This window comes from Pongo abelii, chromosome 12 (assembly GCF_028885655.2).
Source record: "Pongo abelii isolate AG06213 chromosome 12, NHGRI_mPonAbe1-v2.0_pri, whole genome shotgun sequence".
NCBI lineage: Eukaryota > Metazoa > Chordata > Mammalia > Primates > Hominidae > Pongo > Pongo abelii.
In genome coordinates, this window is record NC_071997.2 from 129,570,426 (window position 1) to 129,590,509 (window position 20,084).

General features: G+C 49.3%; 1 protein-coding gene across 4 annotated transcripts in view; it reads right to left on the minus strand.

The window, feature by feature from the left end:
* TRAPPC12 (trafficking protein particle complex subunit 12) overlaps window positions 1–20,084 on the minus strand; it is a 106,002-nt gene that overhangs the window by 53,492 nt on the left and 32,426 nt on the right. For 3 of the 4 annotated variants that reach the window (XM_009237574.3, XM_054548441.2, XM_063713800.1), the window contains 2 exons: window positions 7,551–7,664; window positions 4,866–5,004 (listed from right to left, as the gene is read on the minus strand). The exons of the other annotated variant lie outside the window; for it this stretch is intronic. In XM_009237574.3, the coding sequence (XP_009235849.3) occupies window positions 4,866–5,004; window positions 7,551–7,664 (253 nt within the window). The remainder of the gene's footprint in view (window positions 1–4,865; window positions 5,005–7,550; window positions 7,665–20,084) is intronic. 4 annotated transcript variants of the gene reach the window in all.

Below are 20,084 nucleotides of genomic sequence, written 5' to 3' on the forward strand. Positions count from 1 at the left end.
ATCTTAAAGGGCACTCAGTGTCATTTCCATCAAAATCCTCTCCTTAGAGATGGGTAAACAGTGCCACGGAGTCTTCAGCACATTGTAAAATAGGATACACAAGGCGAGGTTGGGCATTCCTGAATGGCCAAAGGTAAAGGTTAGAGACCAATGGGAGCTGGAGTTTTTTTTTTTTTTTTGAGACAGAGTCTCGCTCTGTCACTCAGGCTGGAGTGCAGTGGTATGATCTTGACTCACTACAACCTCCACCTCCTGGGTTGAAGAGATTCTCATGCCTCAGCCTCCTGAGTAGCTGGTAGTACAGGTGTGCACCACCATGTCCGGCTAATTTTTTGTATTTTTAGTAGAGACGGGGTTTCACCACGTTGGCCAGGCTGGTCTTGAACTTCTGGCCTCAAGAGATCTTGAGATCTTCACGGCCTCCCAAAGTGCTGGGATTCCAGGCATTAGCCACTGTACCCAGCCAAGCTGGAGTGCTGGGATTCCAGGCATTAGCCACTGTACCCAGCCAAACTGGAGTGCTGGGATTCCAGGCATTAGCCACTGTACCCAGCCAAGCTGGAGTGCTGGGATTCCAGGCATTAGCCACTGTACCCAGCCAAGCTGGAGTGCTGGGATTCCAGGCATTAGCCACTGTACCCAGCCAAGCTGGAGTGCTGGGATTCCAGGCATTAGCCACTGTACCCAGCCAAGCTGGAGTGCTGGGATTCCAGGCATTAGCCACTGTACCCAGCCAAGCTGGAGTGCTGGGATTCCAGGCATTAGCCACTGTACCCAGCCAAGCTGGAGTGCTGGGATTCCAGGCATTAGCCACTGTACCCAGCCAAGCTGGAGTGCTGGGATTCCAGGCATTAGCCACTGTACCCAGCCAAGCTGGAGTGCTGGGATTCCAGGCATTAGCCACTGTACCCAGCCAAGCTGGAGTGCTGGGATTCCAGGCATTAGCCACTGTACCCAGCCAAGCTGGAGTGCTGGGATTCCAGGCATTAGCCACTGTACCCAGCCAAGCTGGAGTGCTGGGATTCCAGGCATTAGCCACTGTACCCAGCCAAGCTGGAGTGCTGGGATTCCAGGCATTAGCCAACTGTACCCAGCCAAGCTGGAGTGCTGGGATTCCAGGCATTAGCCACTGTACCCAGCCAAGCTGGAGTGCTGGGATTCCAGGCATTAGCCACTGTACCCAGCCAAGCTGGAGTGCTGGGATTCCAGGCATTAGCCACTGTACCCAGCCAAGCTGGAGTGCTGGGATTCCAGGCATTAGCCACTGTACCCAGCCAAGCTGGAGTGCTGGGATTCCAGGCATTAGCCACTGTACCCAGCCAAGCTGGAGTGCTGGGATTCCAGGCATTAGCCACTGTACCCAGCCAAGCTGGAGTGCTGGGATTCCAGGCATTAGCCACTGTACCCAGCCAAGCTGGAGTGCTGGGATTCCAGGCATTAGCCACTGTACCCAGCCAAGCTGGAGTGCTGGGATTCCAGGCATTAGCCACTGTACCCAGCCAAGCTGGAGTGCTGGGATTCCAGGCATTAGCCACTGTACCCAGCCAAGCTGGAGTGCTGGGATTCCAGGCATTAGCCACTGTACCCAGCCAAGCTGGAGTGCTGGGATTCCAGGCATTAGCCACTGTACCCAGCCAAGCTGGAGTGCTGGGATTCCAGGCATTAGCCACTGTACCCAGCCAAGCTGGAGTGCTGGGATTCCAGGCATTAGCCACTGTACCCAGCCAAGCTGGAGTGCTGGGATTCCAGGCATTAGCCACTGTACCCAGCCAAGCTGGAGTGCTGGGATTCCAGGCATTAGCCACTGTACCCAGCCAAGCTGGAGTGCTGGGATTCCAGGCATTAGCCACTGTACCCAGCCAAGCTGGAGTGCTGGGATTCCAGGCATTAGCCACTGTACCCAGCCAAGCTGGAGTGCTGGGATTCCAGGCATTAGCCACTGTACCCAGCCAAGCTGGAGATTTTTACTTGGTCATCATAGGAAACATCTGCCTTTCAGTCACACTCATTCTTAAACACCTGTCATAAATTCAGAAGCAGGTGTTGTAAGAGGAGTCATTTGGAATCTGTAATTCACACGGACCTCAGTAGGAAAAGAAACCAAGCACTTGGTGCAGCTCTGCGCTTCAGGGTATCTGGTGGTTTCGATTAAGGCCTGTGTGCTCAAGGCCCTGAGTTTTCTGTTAGCAGCAGACAAAATGCCTAAAAATATCAGCTGTCAAGTCCCAGTTCCAGTCCCCGGCCCAGGCAGAGTCCCACAGACCTGGGTCCAGCCCCCTCCCAGGACTATGAACCACGTGGGAAGGCCGGGGTTGGAGGAGATGCTCAGGCTGCAGTCAGGCAGAGGGGGAAGGGATGGCTTTATTTATGCTGGGGGGAAAACAAAGCTGATCCTTATAAGAAATAGGAAAACAGCTGTTTCTTGACTATGATAGCTACCAGGCATAACTGATTAAATAGAAACACCCTCAAACTTCCCCAATTAACAATGCCTTTAACCTTTCCATCTTTTCTTCACAACCTACCAAGTGACAGGCTCCCCATTCTTTTTGGGCTGGAAATTCAGTCTTACATGGAAAGAATGACCCTCAAATTGGCGATGAAGTGGAGACAAGAAAGGGACACGACAGAATCAGGGAGCCCAGTTAATTTACAAGGTAGAACAGTATCCCTTGAACAACCAGCCATGGCTGTATATCTCCAACTCATGAGTGGATGTGGGAACCACCTACGTACGGACTGGACGGAACTTTGGGAGGGACGTAGATGAGACTTGCTCCTGGGGAGAGAGGACAGATAAAGCCCTGCTCCTCGAGGACAGTGCTTGCGACCACCGGGCAGCTTCCAGGCTGGAGTGCGGGAGAAGACATATCCCAGGGAAGAGCTAAAGACATCTTTATCCAACTCATGGCTGAAAAAGCCAGACTCCTGGGGACAGAAGACCTGCTTGGCCAGCAATGCCAGTGAGGGCCCTTCAGCAAGTTCCCGAGACTCCTCTGGCCCCACTTCCTCCACCTGTTGGCCAGGACACGGCAGACAGAGCTCCTGAACACGCACCCTCAAGCGGTCCTGGCTTTGGTCTGTTCCTCCTGGTCATGTGGAAGGCTAGCAGGACTGGACAGGCCAGCGGGTGGGCAGGACTGGCTTCTACGTCCCTGGATGACACAGAGTCCTGCATCCGAGAGTGACAGTGGTGTTGCTGGTCCTTCCTGACTCTGTGGCTACCTAGCTTGGTTGGTTCACTTCCATGAAATCAAGCCAGCCCCATCAAGACAATCTCTTCGATTTATGCCCTATTTTAGTTATTAAAAGTTACCCTTCCCATTTTTTCTTTTCCACAAGGGGCAAATTCCCTTAGTCAGAAGGAAGAAACAATTTTAATACCAGTGAGACTAAAGGTCAAAAAACACTTTATACTAAAAATGATAAAAATCTCCATCAATTCCGGGATAACTCAGAGCAATACAGACCAACTCCCGTCCGCTTACTTGGAGGAAGGTAAAGATGATAAAGGAGAGAGCATGGGGAATAAAGAAAGCCGGCGTCTGCATTCGTTCCTATGCCCCTCCAAAGAAACAGAGCTGAGTTTTAACCAAAAAACAACACGCAAAGAAATTCAAAGATTTGTTTTTACTTCTAGCCTTTTTAGTTCATCTATTTACCTACTAGTATCAACCAAGTTCAATAGAATGTTTATTTAAATTTCCTGAGACTTCTATAGGAATTATTATTTTATTATTAATCAGGCCTTTGCATTTCTTGTACCACTGGTTTTAAATATTTTCTACCTCCAATCAGGCTCTGCATTTCCTGACAACTAGGACCATTCTTTGTAGCTCCACTGCCGCAGCCAACAAATGCTGACAATTGAGCCTGCAAAATGTGGCATTGCAAGACTTTCCCATGTTACTGATATATCCGGAAGAGAGTAAGAAAACCAGCAAATACAGTTGGTACTAGATAGCAGCCACTATTCCAAGCAACTTACACATGACATCATTTAATCTTCAGGACAACCCAGGAAGCGAGGAGGACTGGCAACTCTGTTTTACCAATAAGGACACTGGGGCACAGAGATGTCAGATAACTCCCCCAAGGCTACACGAGTCAATGGGAAGCAGGATGTAACTGGGTATGCCTGACAACAGGGCGTGGGCTTTCAATAGCTGCTTACACTGCCCTCACAAGACATCCTGCCAAGACTGTTTTCTATTTAAGAACACACGAGAGGCTTCAAACATATTTATAAGGTTCTCCACCAAGAGACACACACTGCACAAGGCTCCCAGTGCTGCAGAAGGCTCTCCGTAACCCGCCCTTCTCCATTCCCAACTGGTGGTTTCTTGCCACTCTCCTAGAACTACCCTATGCTGTAGCCTAGTGTTTTCCAAACAATAGTGGTGACTGTGACCCAAAGGGTGAACCACAACCAGATTTTTAAAATAAATCAGAATAGAGACAAATGGAAAATGTCACGGCGTGTGCCATATGCACGGACACATTTGGTTCCAGTGCTCTGCATCTCTGTGCGCCAGGTCCCGGTATGGGACAGCTCTTCCCCGTGGAGCGCAGCTCAGACGTTTACTACCCGGCCCCTGCACCAAATCATGCTGCCTTGACAGAGCAGGTGCTTGACACATGGCTGCTAAATGTACAAACAGATGCACCAGGGAGCACCTCCAGGTCAGTGTTTCAGTAAATCTGAGTGGGAGCATTCTGTAAGTCAAGTCTTGTTGCTAGGTACTTATCTGATTTTTCAAGACTGGATAAATAAGGAAAACTGAGGCTACCAAATTATGTATAAATCAAAGCAAACCAGAGCGACACACATACAAACATACAAATATTAAATACCATGGCCTTACCCCTGCGCCCAGGGTACACGTGCGGGTAGTACTCGTAATAAAGATCTGGCTGATCAAGATTTCCAAAGGGTTCAAATTCCATCTCAGCATTTTGGAAAAGGCCCAACTTCACTAGTAGTGCCAGCCTCACAAACCAGAGCTAAAAACAAAATACAATGGAAACAATAGGTTATCTACATATATCCAGTTCAGAATTTGCTATTCCTTATGAAGTTGGTGTTAGAGGTTAATTTCTCATATATTAAAATAAGGGCTAACCTAACTTTCTATTTTTGCATATTTACACAATCGTGTTTAAAAAATTACTCTTGAAGCTGGGCATGATGCCTCATGCCTGCAGTTCCAGCTACTCAGGAGGCTGAGGTGGGAAGATCGCTTGACCCCAGGAGTCTGAGTCCAGCCTGGGCAACATAGCGAGACCCTGTCTCTAAAAAGAAATTACTATTGAGCTTAATAACAATGTGAATGATTTTACATAATTGTTTACTCAATAAGTAAACAGTGCTTACTGAGCAGGTGTGTGGGCAAAGCACTGTGCTAGGTGTCATGAAGATGAAAAGGCACCAAGGAATGCGCCACCTGGTGGAGGGCGGGGGAATGACGGTGGGAACGGGAGCAGGAAGGAGAGGCAGCGCAGGGATGGGTTGTGTTTGAGGGCAGCTCTCAGGGCTGCGGAATTTCAAGGGGCCACAGGCTAAGGAAGGGTCTGCTGGTTCAGGGAACGTAAGGACAAAGGTACAGAGTGGACAAAACACAACATACGAGAGAGCACAGTGTGCTCTGGCAGCATCTGGGGTACATTCAGGAAAATGGTGGGAATTTGCATTAGACAGCTGCAGAGCCAGAGACTTAGGATTAAAAGGGGTACCTTAGAAATGACCTAATTTGATCTGACTTTACTGATGAGAAGAATGAATTTCACTACGTGTCCGCTGAGGGATGAATGGATAAAGGAACGTGGTACGACACACAGTGAAATACCACTCAGCTTTCATGGAGGAAATCCCGTCATTTGTGATGTGGATGAGCCTGGGGGACATGACGTTAGACAAACAAGCCAGGCACAGAAAGACAAACACCGCGTGACCTCACTTAACACATGGAATCTGAAAACACTGAACTCACAGAAGCAGAGTAGATGGCGGGTGCTGGGGCTAGGGGTGGGGAGGAGGGCTGGGCAGGGGAGGTTTGAGAGATGTTAGTCAAAGGAAACAAAATTCAGTGAGACACGAGGAATAAGCTCAATAGATCTATTGTAGACAGAGTGACCACAGTTACAATGTATACTAAAAATTGCTAAGACAGATTTTCAGTGTTCTCATTACACACACACACACACACACACACACACACACACACACACACACACACAGGCATGTGAGGCAATGCATGCGATTTAGCTTGATTTAACCATTCCATAGTGTATACATAGCCTGTCATGGTCTGAGGGTTTGCATACAACACGAGAAGATGAAATTCCCATAGGCAATGGGAAACTACCCAGCTCTTGACTAGCTCCGTTTCAGACCTAGTTGGAAAGGAGGGTGGTTCACCCTCTTTAGGCAGCCTGGTGGTTCCTGGCTCCAGGGAGGTCACCATATTGGTGTTGAGCTAGTGCCAACACCTGATCAACAAAGTGCACTATGGCCCAGAACTCCCGGGCCCAAGTGATCCTCCTGCCTCAGCCTCCCCAGTAGCTGGACTACAGTCAATGCGTCACTGCACCGGGCACAGTTTTCGAGCAGGAAAGTGAGATGATCAAAAGTGTGCTTTTTTGGAGGTAGTTTATGGAATGAATGTGAATAAAGAAACTTGAACTAAGTTCATATAAGAGGCCAAAGCAACATTGCAATGAGAGCTCGAACTGCGGGTGGTGGTGGGTTGGAGAGAAATGATAGGAAAACAGCCTAAGATTTGGCAAACCAATGGATGGACAGGTGATGGGGGAAAGTGCATTTAAAGCTAGAGCGGCTCTTCTTGTCGGCTCTTGGGGGAAGAGAGAGAAGAAGAAGGAGCCTGCTGGAAATAGCTAAGCTGTCAGGGCTCCCCAGAGCTGCTCCTTTCAAAAGCTCATCACAGTTCTGAAGGATCTGGTGATCTGTTTAGTCCTGGGGGATTCCCATGTAAGCTAGAAGAACAGTTAAAAAACTCCCCAGGGAAAGGTAAGAATTTATCAACGTTTGCAGCTGTTCCTTCTTCTCAGATGAGTTTCCTTTTGTTCACAAGTCTATTTTGTGCATTCCCTTTTCTTTTTTTTTAAATTTCAGAGCAAGTGATATACGAGGAGGAGCAAATGGCACATGGACCCTCCGTCCTTGGGGTGGGCAGACTTACTGCTTCTGTCACTGTTTCCTACCTGGCCCAGACACGCCCCAGAGCCCCGCACAGGCCAGTTGCTACTGCCAGTCGTGAGGCGAACCCACCTGCTGACCCAAAGCCATGCCGGTCCCACCATGAGACGGAGTGTGGGCACCTGTAAGCGTGCTTCTGGGGCACACAGGCGTCCTGACGGGCCGAAGTGAGAATTCCAGTGCCCCAGTATAGTATATACAATATAATTAGGAGAGAAAGAAGCAGGATATGAAAATACACTTTTTGTTACTGGCATGAAAGGCCATGGTCCTGTCCATGTCCCCAAACTGTGATAAGCCAGGTTAAACTACAGCACCTGAAAGGTGTTCTCACCTGCAGTGAATCTGTCGTGTGGCTGGTGGGCAGCCCGCTCTTGCCGTAGCCCTGGCCATGGGCTGTGAGGAGACGTCCACACAGGTCCACTGCTGCCCTCCAGTTTCTGCAGCTCTGCAAGACACGGCAGAACATGTGACCAAACACACATGCAAGGCATGGTGGAATACACGACCCAAACGCATAGCCACTGGCCACAGCTGCTCACCTTGCTGGAAGCAGCGCCAGCCAGCTGTTAGTAATCATGACAAGGTCAGTGTGCTGAAGGCACGGAGGGGAAATGCCATTTGTCAACGCTGCACGTGTAATTAGGCAATAAGAGAGCCAAGCGTGAGATACAGTTCGAGCCGATCAAATCATAAAAACATTAAAATTTAACAACCGATAGGACATCGGGAAGAGGCTTTTTATTGGAAAGCTCCACACATCTCTCAATCTATATGACTGGTTTCCTTTTTAGCAAGATTATCTTGAGATTTCTGTCAATTTAAAATCAATAAGGAAATTTTATGCTATGTGTTGGACATATTTATTTGTATCTGTAAGATCTGCATGTGACTCTAAAATAAGTGGCTTTATGTGTTCATAATTCTATTTTATCAATATGAAAAAATCAATGAACTGGGTGAACACAACATGTTCCAGGCCCGTGTGGCAATGCACGGTATACTTCCACCTCACTTAACGTTACAGCTTCAACATGGAAAGGCTGGCTGCTACTGACACACCGGCTGATTTGTACAGACTCTTGTGTTTACCTTTGCCCTTGTGCAATATAGAAAGGACGGCCATCAGGCAAATGAATGGGAAAATAAGATCAGAATGTTTAAACCTTTTAAGAAGCTGAAAGTGGATGCTCACTCTGTCTTTTCTCAATATAATGGGCACTATCTTTGAATACGGTAGACGTCCTCATTTCTGCAGCCAGTCAATAAACATGCTTTAAGTACCTCCTGCCTGACAGAGACTGCAAGGCTGGCGGGGAGGTTAGTGAATGAGCACTCATTAGTGGTATGATCTAGCAAGGGAGACAGACAATTAAACAATATGTTTCTCAGGAATTAACTAAATGATTTTGTGTGCATGCCAAGCGCTTCTCTGACAAGTTTAGGAGTTTACATATTTTAAAAATGTGTGGTAGAGCCTGCCACACACTTCTTCTGTATACTAACTCACGCACGCACTACTCCCTCTCCACACCTCCTGCACTCCACGCCAGGACACAGAGAACTCAGGGCCTGCTCATGAAGCGCCTAGGAGGGCAATGAGTCTCAGCTTTGCACTACAGTTGTTCTGCAGTCCTTTATTTGGGCTTCCTCAGGCAGGAGCTAACGACCTGCTCCAATTCCAGCCGCAGTGGGGGTGTGGGGGGCTGTGTTGAAGGCAGGAGAGTGGGGCTTGTGTCTTCCGGGGCTCTGACATGTGGCCTCACACTCACACTGCAGGCTCAGCAATGGCTGAGTTTACAGAGCTGAGGTCATCTGTCCCACCTCACAGATGTGACAATTAAAGAAGATATATGAAAGTGCTGAGCACAGTGCCAGGCAGGAGGCAGGCATTAAAAATGTGAACGATGCTGTTAAAAATTCCCAAACTGTTTCTACATCAATCCAGAGTCAGCGTGTGCGTGCCTAGTGAAACTCTATGTGTAAGGGAAGGAACTGGTGCTGGGCCTTGAGCTTCAGACAGGCCAGGCTCTACAACTGAGTAGCCGTGTGACCTGCTGCAAGCCGCCAGCTGTCCCTGGGCTGCAGGCATCTCAGTTTCCTCCAGGTCTTCTGAGGGATTGATAGTTGGTTTTTTTTAAAATGCTGAACATTCTACTGTCCACATTACCAGTGTGTTTACCCACTGACCTATCGAAGGACCTCTTGGTTGCCTCTAGTTTTTGGCAACTATGGATAAAGCTGGTATCAACATCTTTGGGCAGATTCTTGTGTGGATACAAGCATTCGGCATAACTGGGTGAAATATCCAGGAGTGTAATGCAATAACTGGATTGCTGGGTTGTATGTAAGAGCATGTTTAGTGTTGTAGGAGGCCGCCAAGCTGTCTTCCTAAGTGGCCGTGCCATCTTGCCTTCCCCAGCAGTGAGGGGTCCCACAGCTGCACATCCCGTGGCACTTGGTGTTGTCCGTGCTCTGTTTTTCAGCCACTCTAACTGGCATGCGTTTCACTGTCAGGTGAACTTTCCACCGTTCTCTCACGGAGTTTTTCCTTTCACTGTACCTGCCACAGCCTGATGGTGAGTACTGGTCTCCATGGCACCCACCAGCGAGCTGCAAATATTAGCAGGACAACTCAGATGAGATTTCTTAAAATCTATCTTGTAGCTTGTTTTTTTTTTTTTTTTTGGAAATGAGGAGACCAGAGCATACACAATGCAGGTGGAGTCTGTGGTTTTCTTCACTAGCTGGTGTGCGGCCACTGGACCAAGTCAGAGAACCACTGATCCACGGTGAAGATGAGATCGGTGCCACGTTCCCCCGAACTGTCCAGACTACAGCAAGTAATACAGGATTTCTGTGTTCCGGTTGACAATTCAGAAGTATTTTTAGATTGGTTAAGATAATTTACTAAAACGATCTCCAAATGCCTTCTCTAGTCTAAATTCAATGCAATAATCACTTTATATAATACAAATGGCTCTGTATATTCTCTTTGAATTGCAAATGTGAAAGAGTGAGAGGGAAAGAGATTGTGCCAAGTCTGAACCAGTTCTATATATGCATCTAGGCAGATTCTGTATCCAGGGGCAACTAATAACTGCTCCCTTCCTGGTTCCCTAAGCCTAAGGCTCTGGCCTTTCCTGCTAGAAGGGCTGGGGCCCTCTTCCCTCAGGACATGACCTACAGTGAGGACAGGCAGGAGTTAATCAGGGAGGGGGAGGGGGCGGAGACCCTAGAAGAGGACAGAATGTGTGTGAAGCAAGGCGATAGCAGGCATGGAGGGCACAAAGAGCAGAGGGCAGGGTGCAGGGCCCAAGGGGATGCAGTAAAGGACCAGTGGGCCGGAGGGAGGCGGTGGAGGAGGGGCCGAGCAGGTGTGGATGAGGGGAGGCTGGGGAAGCAGGTGAGGATGGGGTGGCACAGGAGGTGGGGCAGACGGTCGCGTGTGCTGGCCTTTGCAGGCTTCCAAGAGCACAGGCCACAGCAGTGTCGTGTCATCACATTTGAAGGCCCCAGTCTCCCTGCACTGATGGGGTGAACTTAAGGCGTCCGTGTAGATGTGGGTAAAGCTATGAGGAGGATGTTCCAGCAGCCGGGCCTGGTGCTGGCAATCTGTGCACATCCTGTGGACGCCCCCCACCCCCTACTGCCTGAGTTGGTGGGCAGAGCTCACAGGAGCCCAGAGCCCAGCCTCATGTGCACCTGCACGGTGATAAGGTTCTGTGCTACTATGGAAGAGCTGGGCATTCACAGCAGAGCTGAGGAGCTGGACAGATACCATATGGCCAGGAAGTCTACAATGTTTACTCTATGGCCTTTTACAGAAAATGCCGGCGGATCCCAGGTCTAGGCCTCTCGTGGCTCAGTAGTTCATTTCTGTTGACTTCAAGGAGGACTGTGGGCTGACTTCAGCCCACGAGTGGCTTGTGACTGATACCTGAGGACGAGGCACAGGAACAGAGATGCTCCTGCAGTCACGTGACAGAGAACTTTATGCGTACGGCATGCAGTGATAACAAAGCAGAGGCCTGCATTTGGCATGTGTTTTCCATTTTATTCTTTCATGACTGATTATTGTGAATTAGTTATTATTTATATTGATGGTGCACAGTGGCAGAAGCAGGCGAGTATTTGTAGAGACAGGGTTTTCCCATGTTGCCCAGGCTTGTCTTGAACTTCTGGGCTGAAGTGATCTACTCACCTCGGCCTCCCAGAGTGCTGGGATTATAGTTACAGGCATGAGCCACTGTGCCTGCCACTATAATTTTTTTTTTTTTTTTTTTTTTTTTGAGACAGAGTCTCTATTGCCCAGGCTGGAGTGCAGTGGCACCATCTCGACTTGCTGCAATCTCCGCCTCCTGGGTTCAAGAGCAGATGTCTCCAGAAGGCAGCCTGCAGAGGAACTCAACATCCGGCAGGTTCCAGACAAAGCCATTAGCAGCTTTGTTGAGAGCTGGTTGGACTGGAATCAGACGAGAATAAGATTTGGGGAAAGGCCGGGCATGGTGGCTCATGCCTGTAATCCTAGCACACTGGCAGGCTGAGTCAGGCAGATTGCTTGAGCTCAGGAGCTCAAGGGCAACATGGTGAAACCCTGTCTCTATAAAACAAAAATTAGCTGTGTGTGGTGGCATGCATCTGTAGTCCCAGCTACTTGGGAAGCTGTGGTGGGAGGATCATCTGAGCCCAGGAGGCTGAGGTTGCAGTGACCTGAAATCATGACACTGCACTCCAGCCCAGTGACAGAGTAAGACCCTGTCTTGCCAAAAAAAAAAAAAAAAAAAAAAAATCAATCAATCAATCAATCAATCAATCAATCAATCTATGGAAACTAAGGAGAGGGAAGCAGAGAGATGGGCAGCCATAGGAACCTCTAGGGAAGTCAGCACTACCAGGCTGCCAGGTGAGGAAAGGCAGACAGCGGCCGCAGAAGGTGAGACACTCAGTGTCTGTGTTTAACCAAGAACTTGAGTGTGTAAAAATGCAGAGGAGGAAGCTGTAGCTGGAGAAGGGCTGATTACACATTAGGAAGAAAGGATGACCCATGGCTCAAGGTTCCAGGCATCAGGCCACACGGGCCGAGGGCTGTCTGTAGGGAGGACAGTCTGCCCGCTGACCTCAGCAGGTGTGTGTCCAGGACTAGGGACGTGAGGTGCTACCAGAACTCTGTTTTGGCTCCAAAGCAGGGGGAAGGTCACTCATCTTTAAAAGTGAGGAGGAAGGGGAGGGGTGAGAGGCTTGAGAGAGGTAGAGACAGTCTAAAAGGGCAGTGGGAGAGACCAGAGCAACCTGACAGGAAGGCCCTGCAGTGCTGATGATCCACTGGATGCTGCCAAGCATCACTGCAGATGCTTGGATGTGGGAATTCCTCCTGCAGCCTCGGCTGCTGGGTGTCCTTGCAGAGGAAGCTGGAGGCCGAAGCTGTCAAAAGCGCAGGTATCTGAGACATGTGCAGTGGAAGAATGAAGGAACAGGCATTTTGGGATTTGGGAAAGGCATGTGTGAGATGTGGATCACGGAAACCACGCTGGGTAGAGAAGGAAGTGAAATAACGAGGTGCTGAGGCACAGTCAGCAAGCAGATCGGGCATGTGTGAGATGTGGATCACGGAAAGCACGCTGGGTAGAGAAGGAAGTGAAGTAACGAGGTGCTGAAGCACAGTCAGCAAGCAGATCGGGCACGTGTGACATGTGGATCACGGAAACCACGCTGGGTAGAGAAGGAAGTGAAGTAACGAGGTGCTGAGGCACAGTCAGCAAGCAGATCGGGCACGTGTGACATGTGGATCACGGAAACCACGCTGGGTAGAGAAGGAAGTGAAGTAACGAGGTGCTGAGGCACAGTCAGCAAGCAGATCGGGCACGTGTGACATGTGGATCACGGAAACCACGCTGGGTAGAGAAGGAAGTGAAGTAACGAGGTGCTGAGGCACAGTCAGCAAGCACATCGGGCACGTGTGACATGTGGATCACGGAAACCACGCTGGGTAGAGAAGGAAGTGAAGTAACGAGGTGCTGAGGCACAGTCAGCAAGCACATCGGGCACGTGTGAGATGTGGATCACGGAAAGCACGCTGGGTGGAGAAGGAAGTGAAGTAACGAGGTGCTGAGGCACAGTCAGCAAGCAGATCGGGCACGTGTGAGATGTGGATCACGGAAACCACGCTGGGTAGAGAAGGAAGTGAACTAACGAGGTGCTGAGGCACAGTCAGCAGATCGGTGACCCACGGTGTGGAGGAAGGCAGAAGAACCACGCGTGGGTGTGGATGCCACAGTGACCAGCTGGCTGGTGGGAGAGGGCACTCAGAAAATGGCAGATGTGCCACTGGAGCTGTGTAGGGTGTGGGCGATCACAAGGCTCCAAGCGTCACCACGGGAGAAGTGGCCCCCAGAAGAACCAGAAGACGGCCTGGGGGAATCAAGAGCTGGGGAACGGAGAGGCCCCGGGACTGGCTGGGCCACCCCTGCAGATCCCGGAGTCACTGGGTGAAGGGAAGGGTCTGGGAGGAGGACTACCAGGTCATCACTCCTGAGCCATTCTCAGCTACCTGACCCCAGCCAGGCTGCTGAACTGTGCCTTGGTTACCTGCTAAGTAAAATGGATGTATTAATAGTTCTTCGTGATTCTTGTGAGGATTAACAGTTAACACGGGTGAAGTACTCAGAACCATGCCGGGAGCCTGGTGAGTGCGCAGGCAACGCCAGCTTTTCTCCCCAGGGCTCCGCAGCATGGCACTTTCACAACCTCTGTGCGTACGTCTTCCCTGCTGGACTGTTGGACTGTCAGCCCTGCAAATGCATGGGCTGTTATTATTTTTGGTCATAACAACATTATAAAGTAGGCATTATTATGACCTTTTTTTTTTGAGACAGGGCCTCGTTCTGTCATCCGGGCTGGAGTGCAGTGGTGCGACCACAGCTTGACCTCCTGGGCTCAAGTGATCCTCCCACCTCAGCCTCCTAGTAGCTCGGACTACAGGTATGTGTCACCACACCGAGCTAATTTTTGTATTTTTTGTAGAGATGGGGTTTTTCCATGTTGCCCAGGCTTGTCTTGAACTTCTGGGCTGGAGTGATCTACTCACCTTGGCCTCCCAGAGTGCTGGGATTACAGGCATGAGCCACTGTGCCTGCCACTACGACAATGTTTTTTTTTTTTTTGAGACAGAGTCTCTATTGCCCAGGCTGGAGTGCGGTGGCACGATCTTGACGCGCTGCAATCTCCGCCTCCTGGGTTCAAGCGATTCTCCTGCCTCAGCCTCCTGAGTAGCTGGGACTATAGGCGCCCGCCACCACGCCTGGCTAAATTTTGTATTTTTAGTAGAGATGGGGTTTCGCCATGTTGGCCAGGCTGGTCTCGAGCTCCTGACCTCCGGTGATCTGCCTGCCTCGGCCTCCCAAAGTGCTGAGATTACAGGCGTGAGCCATCACGCCCGACCAATGTCCATTTTTAAAAATGAGAAACTTAAGGTTTTAATCCTCGTGGAAAGGAGAACAAAGAAGGTCGATGAGTAAATGTTGGCGGAATCCGCATTTCCTCATTCATTCACTCAGCAGCCATTTACTGACCGCCTGCTGTGGACCAGGCACTGTGCTAGGCTCAGGGGGACACAAGGCCGATGAAGAGGGCCAGGTCCCAGAAGCCAGGGCAAGTTTCCAACATCAGGTCACAATGGTGAGATTTCAGTTCCAGGCAAGAGGGGCAACTGGGTGCTTCTAAATAGAGAAATGTATTTTGAAATAAAATGTTTGGAAAATGAATCCAGCTGCAGTGTACAGACCGACTAGGGCAGTCTAAAGACCGTATGTGGTCAGGCGCTGCATCACCCGGCTCGGCAGGAGGAGAGCAGCAGGCAGCAGGGGCGGTCGGGGGGCGCCGTGGCTGCTCCCTGGAGGGTGAGAGAGACCCAGAGACAAACTAACCAATAAAACACTAACGTGGAAATCTGAGGGACAGCGCGAACCTGTCTCTACCCACCCAGGGCAGGCCGGACATGGAGACGCAGCAGGCAGATGAGCTGGGTTTTACAAAATGACAAAAGATATAAAAAATGACAAGATGGTGGAACAGTCACGTGAAAAGTGCCTGGTAAACCTGCAGATGGCAGGTTGTAGCTGAGGAGAGAAGACACTGGAGATGCAGGTTTGGGAGAAGCATGTGCCAGGGAGAGGTGACCCAGCAAGGGAGAGGAAGGCCTTCCTGAGAGGAGTGGGAGCAGGTGCCACAGAGCATCTGCCCTGCAGCCGAGGAAGGCTGCCCAGCAGGGCACAGTGAAGGGGCGGGGGTGTGCCCAGGAAGTGGCCTGGGGGCCCTGCAGTGCTTCTGCTCTCGGCTTCCAAGGACAGAACTGCCCCTGCGGACACACAGGAAAGCTCACAGAATGCCCCTGATGTTTTGGGAAGGAATAAAGAAACCTACCTGTGGAAGTCACGGTGCGAATGCCTGTGAGGCGGAGCTGTTACAAGACAGCCCTTAAGGCAGGTTGGGCTGGCGGGGCGGGCTTAGCTCTCTGTTCATATTGATATTAACAGAAGCACCCAGTCACTCCCTCACTTAAGAAGCATCTACTAAGCACCTAAGAGGAAGTATGTCCTAAGTCAGGCAACAGGAGTACAAAGATGAATTTGGTATGAGGGACAGTCATACAGAACAAATGGCTACCAGTGCATCAAGACAGACACAGACGCTCCATCCATACCCACCGTAAGTTAGAAATATCGTGAGATGAAAATAAGTGGGCCAGGCGTGGTGGTTCAGGCCTGCAATCCCAGCACTTTGGGAGGCTGAGGTGGGCGGATCATGAGGTCAGGAGATCGAGAACATCCTGGCTAACATGGTGAAACCCTGTCTCTACTAAAAATACAAAAAATTAGCCAGGCGTGGTGGTGGGCGCCTGTAGTCCCAGCTACTCGGGAGGCTGAGGCAGGAGAACGGTGTGAACCTGCGAAGCGGAGCTTGCAGTGAGCTGAGATCGCACCACTGTACTCCAGCCTGGGCGACAGAGCGAGACTCTGCCTCAAAAAAAAAAAAAAAAAGAAAAAGAAAAAGAAAATAAGTGAATGCAGGCCGGGCACGATGGCTCACTTCTGTAATCCCAGCACTTTGGGAGGCTGAGCTGGGTGGATCACCTGAGGTCAGGAGTTGGAGAGCAGCCTGGCCAACATGGTGAAATCCCAGCTCCACCAAAAATACGAAACTTAGCCAGGTGTGGTGGTGAGCACCTGTAATCCCAGCTACTTGGGAGGCTGAGGCAGGAGAATCACTTAAACCTGGGAGAGAGGTTGCAGTGGGTGGAGATCGCACCACTGCACTCCAGCCTGGGCCACAGAGCCAAACTCCGTCTCAAAAAAAAAAAAAAAGAAAAGAAAAGAAGTGAATGCACCACCTAACCTACTGATACAGTTGGGAAAATCAGCCAACACAAGGCCTGCTTTATAAAGTGTTGGACATTTCATGTCATTTCTCAAATTCACGGCGAGTGAGAAACCGAATGGCATGTGGGTGCTCACAGTGCAGTTCCCACCGAATGGGGAGCGCTTTTGCACCATCATAAAGTTGAAAAATCTTAAGTCAAACCACGGAGGTTGGGGACTGTACATACACACACATGCATAAACACAAGCAGCAGACTTTCCATCTGCCGGGGACCGGTTCCAGGACCCCCGGGATACCAAATCCATGACTGCTCAAGTCCTTGGTTGGTCCTCCGTATCTGCAGGTTCCACACGCGTGGATTCAACCAACCACGGCTGAAAGGTTGCTGTGCACACCTCACCGTGTTTCCCATCTGCGGGTGGTGCAATCCGTGGATGCGGAACCTGTAGATATGAAGGGCCAAGTACGTGATGTCCATAAGAAATGCATACATGCACACATATGTGTGTTTATGAAATACAGACACTCCAGTGTGGGAGACACCGAGACCGGTGGCACAGGGGCGGGGAGTCTTGCATGATGAACAAGAGGAATGCACGTCAACGAGGGGGATGGTGTCCCTCGTGGGGCAGAGGCACAAGTGGCATGGCATGGACACACTTGACAGCTCTGTGAGGACACTGCTGGCACACAGCTCTGTGAGGCACTGATGCCTGAGGATTCAGGAAACGGGCCGACACATGGCAGAGCACGTTCAAGGTACTGCAGAGCAGGGTCAGCTGGAGGATGGGGTCAGGGGGATGGTGGGGGTGAGGCTGAGCTGGAGCTAGAGGCTGGACCCCAGGGTGGCAGGCAGGGGGGAGGACAAGAACCCGGGGGGCTTTGACGGGAGAGAATGAATTCTAAGGACTAAATCCAGAGTGGAGTGACTGCTGCCAGGACCCCACTGCCATGCTTATCTGGATCACACGACGAAGTGAGATTTCTTCTGAGATCACACGTGCCTGGTTTGAGTGACTGGTTACGATGGGTACTGGCTGCCAAGTGGGTCACATTTCCCAAAACTGAATGAGCTGAATCTGCAGTCCTACTGCTGATGGAAATATAATTAAATCACATATGCAACATACTATGTGCTAAAAATTAATTATATCCTTTGAAACCATTTAAATTTATGATAAAACATTTTAGATAGCTTAAAAATGTGTGAGGGGTACCTAGTTTTCTAATTCTTTGGGGGTATCATGTGAATAAAAAGGATACTGAGCTGGCTTAGTGAACAAGGCACAAGGAAACAAGGCCTGAACCAGCACCGGAGAGGGGCAGGGTGGAGGAGACAAACACTTACCCGAATTATTTAGGAGGTAAAAGTCCTGGATTCTGGCCAGGGCAAATGGGTACTATCGTAAGCTAACTGAGAGGATACAGCAGAAACAGCAGGTAAGGTGGCGGGTGCTGGTGAGATGATTACGCATACTGACACCTTCTAAACACTTACAGTACTGTCAGGCAGGTTAGCTGCTTCAACAGAGTTAGCTAACACCCCCATCTACCACCTCCTCCCTGTGCACACCGTGGAATAGTACAAACAGTAAGTATGAAGTGAAAAAAGAAAGTCAACTGTGGACAATGATGCAGTATTCTCAGATGCATCCTTGTCACCTTTTTTTAAAAAAACATACACTGTCTTGTATCATTTACTCAAAACTTTCTTATAACCTCAAATATTTTCTTGGGACATGATTTATAATGGCTGCATGATATTCAGTCACACACACATACACATTATTTGTTAATTTGATATTTGAACATGTGTCACCTTTTCAGAAACTATAAAACTGTTCACTAACCGAACACCATTCAACAAGAGCTGCTGGAGCTACGGAACTGGCCGAATGACACTCTATTCATGTTTTATCTAAAAGCTCTTCATCAAGGGTCTCTGGGATGACAATGAGTAATGAAGATAACGAGATAATCCTTTGCCACTACCATGACTAGCTGTCCCAGGATAAAAGAAACCAAGACCATATTCTCTTGAGTCCAAGGAGTCAACTTTTTTGACTATCACAAATGGAAGCAGTACAAAAAGCAACAGAAAAACCAGAGTCCTAGAGAAAGAGGGTATGCAGTGGTTAGACAAAGGAAACTGCCAGTTTTTATGAACAAAAGTTATAAGCAGTTAAGAAGAGAAACTGTAAATAACAGTTAAGTTCTACCAGTAACCCGGAGTTGTCCTTCTGCACTAAAAGTATTCAGCTGCTTTCTTCTGGAAGGGTCTTTGGGAGCAAAGATCACCATTTATTTTGTATAACAAATGAACAAGATCTCTGTACACGGTATATTTTCCTTTTGTGGTAATACAACTCCTATTTCTGTCCAATACTCATGGCTAAGTTGGGCCTTTTCAGGTTGTACTTATCAACTTATGTGCCTAGCTCTGTGTGAAAGGTATTCCTAATTTCATCGAAGTTGTGAGTGTGCTGACCAGGTCTAAAACAACAGAACAGGTCATAGGAAACACAATTATGTCAATGATTCGCAACAGATAACGGCCCAGTCTTCAGCTGGCCACCCTGGAGTTGGAGATGACAGTGAATCCATTCCAGATGAAGGTGCGGCTGGCCGCTCTGTGTTGCCGAGCCCTCACACGCCCCTGCTCCAGTCAGAGCTCACCTGCACTTGCTCATTGCAAGATGAGTACCCTCAAAGCAACCTCAAACCTGATCTTTTTGTTTGTTTTTTGAGACAGAGTTTTGCTGTTGTCACCCAGGCTGGAGTGCAGTGGTGCGATCTTGGCTCACTGCAACCTCCGCCACCTGGGTTCAAGCAATTCTCCTGTCTCAGCCTCCTGAGTACCAGGATTACAGGTGCCCACCACCACGCCCGGCTAATTTTTGTACTTTTAGTAGAGATGGGGTTTCACCATGTTGGCCAGGCTGGTCTTGAACTCCTGACCTCAGGTGATCCACCTGCCTCGGCTTCCCAAAGTGCTGGGATTACAGGTGTGAGCTACCATGCTCAGCCTCAAACCTGATCTTGATGGTGCCTTTCCTGCTCATGGTGAAACCTTCCTATTCTTAATTCCTATTTCTCCTTTAGCTCCCTGGGGCAGTGGCCTCATCTAATGCATTGCTTTTTAATTTCTAAAAGCATTTTTTTAGTGTGGCACTTGGCGTGCAAAAAAATTGTGGAACAGACAGTAAATTCATAGCACTACAAGAAGACAGTACAAGAATAAACTAATGCTTAATTAACCACACTAGTAATCAAAGAAATGCAAATTATAATTTACTAGTGAGTTGATCTTCACTAGCAAAACAAATAAAAAGCAAATGTCATTATTAGCCTAAAAAATTAGAAATTTTTAAAAAAAAGATACACGTCAGGATAGGCAAGGAGATGCTACAGCCAGTGCACTCAGGTGCTGTGGAAAACATAACCTGGAATGACCTTCTGAACGACAAAGGGGAGTATTAATGAACAGCCT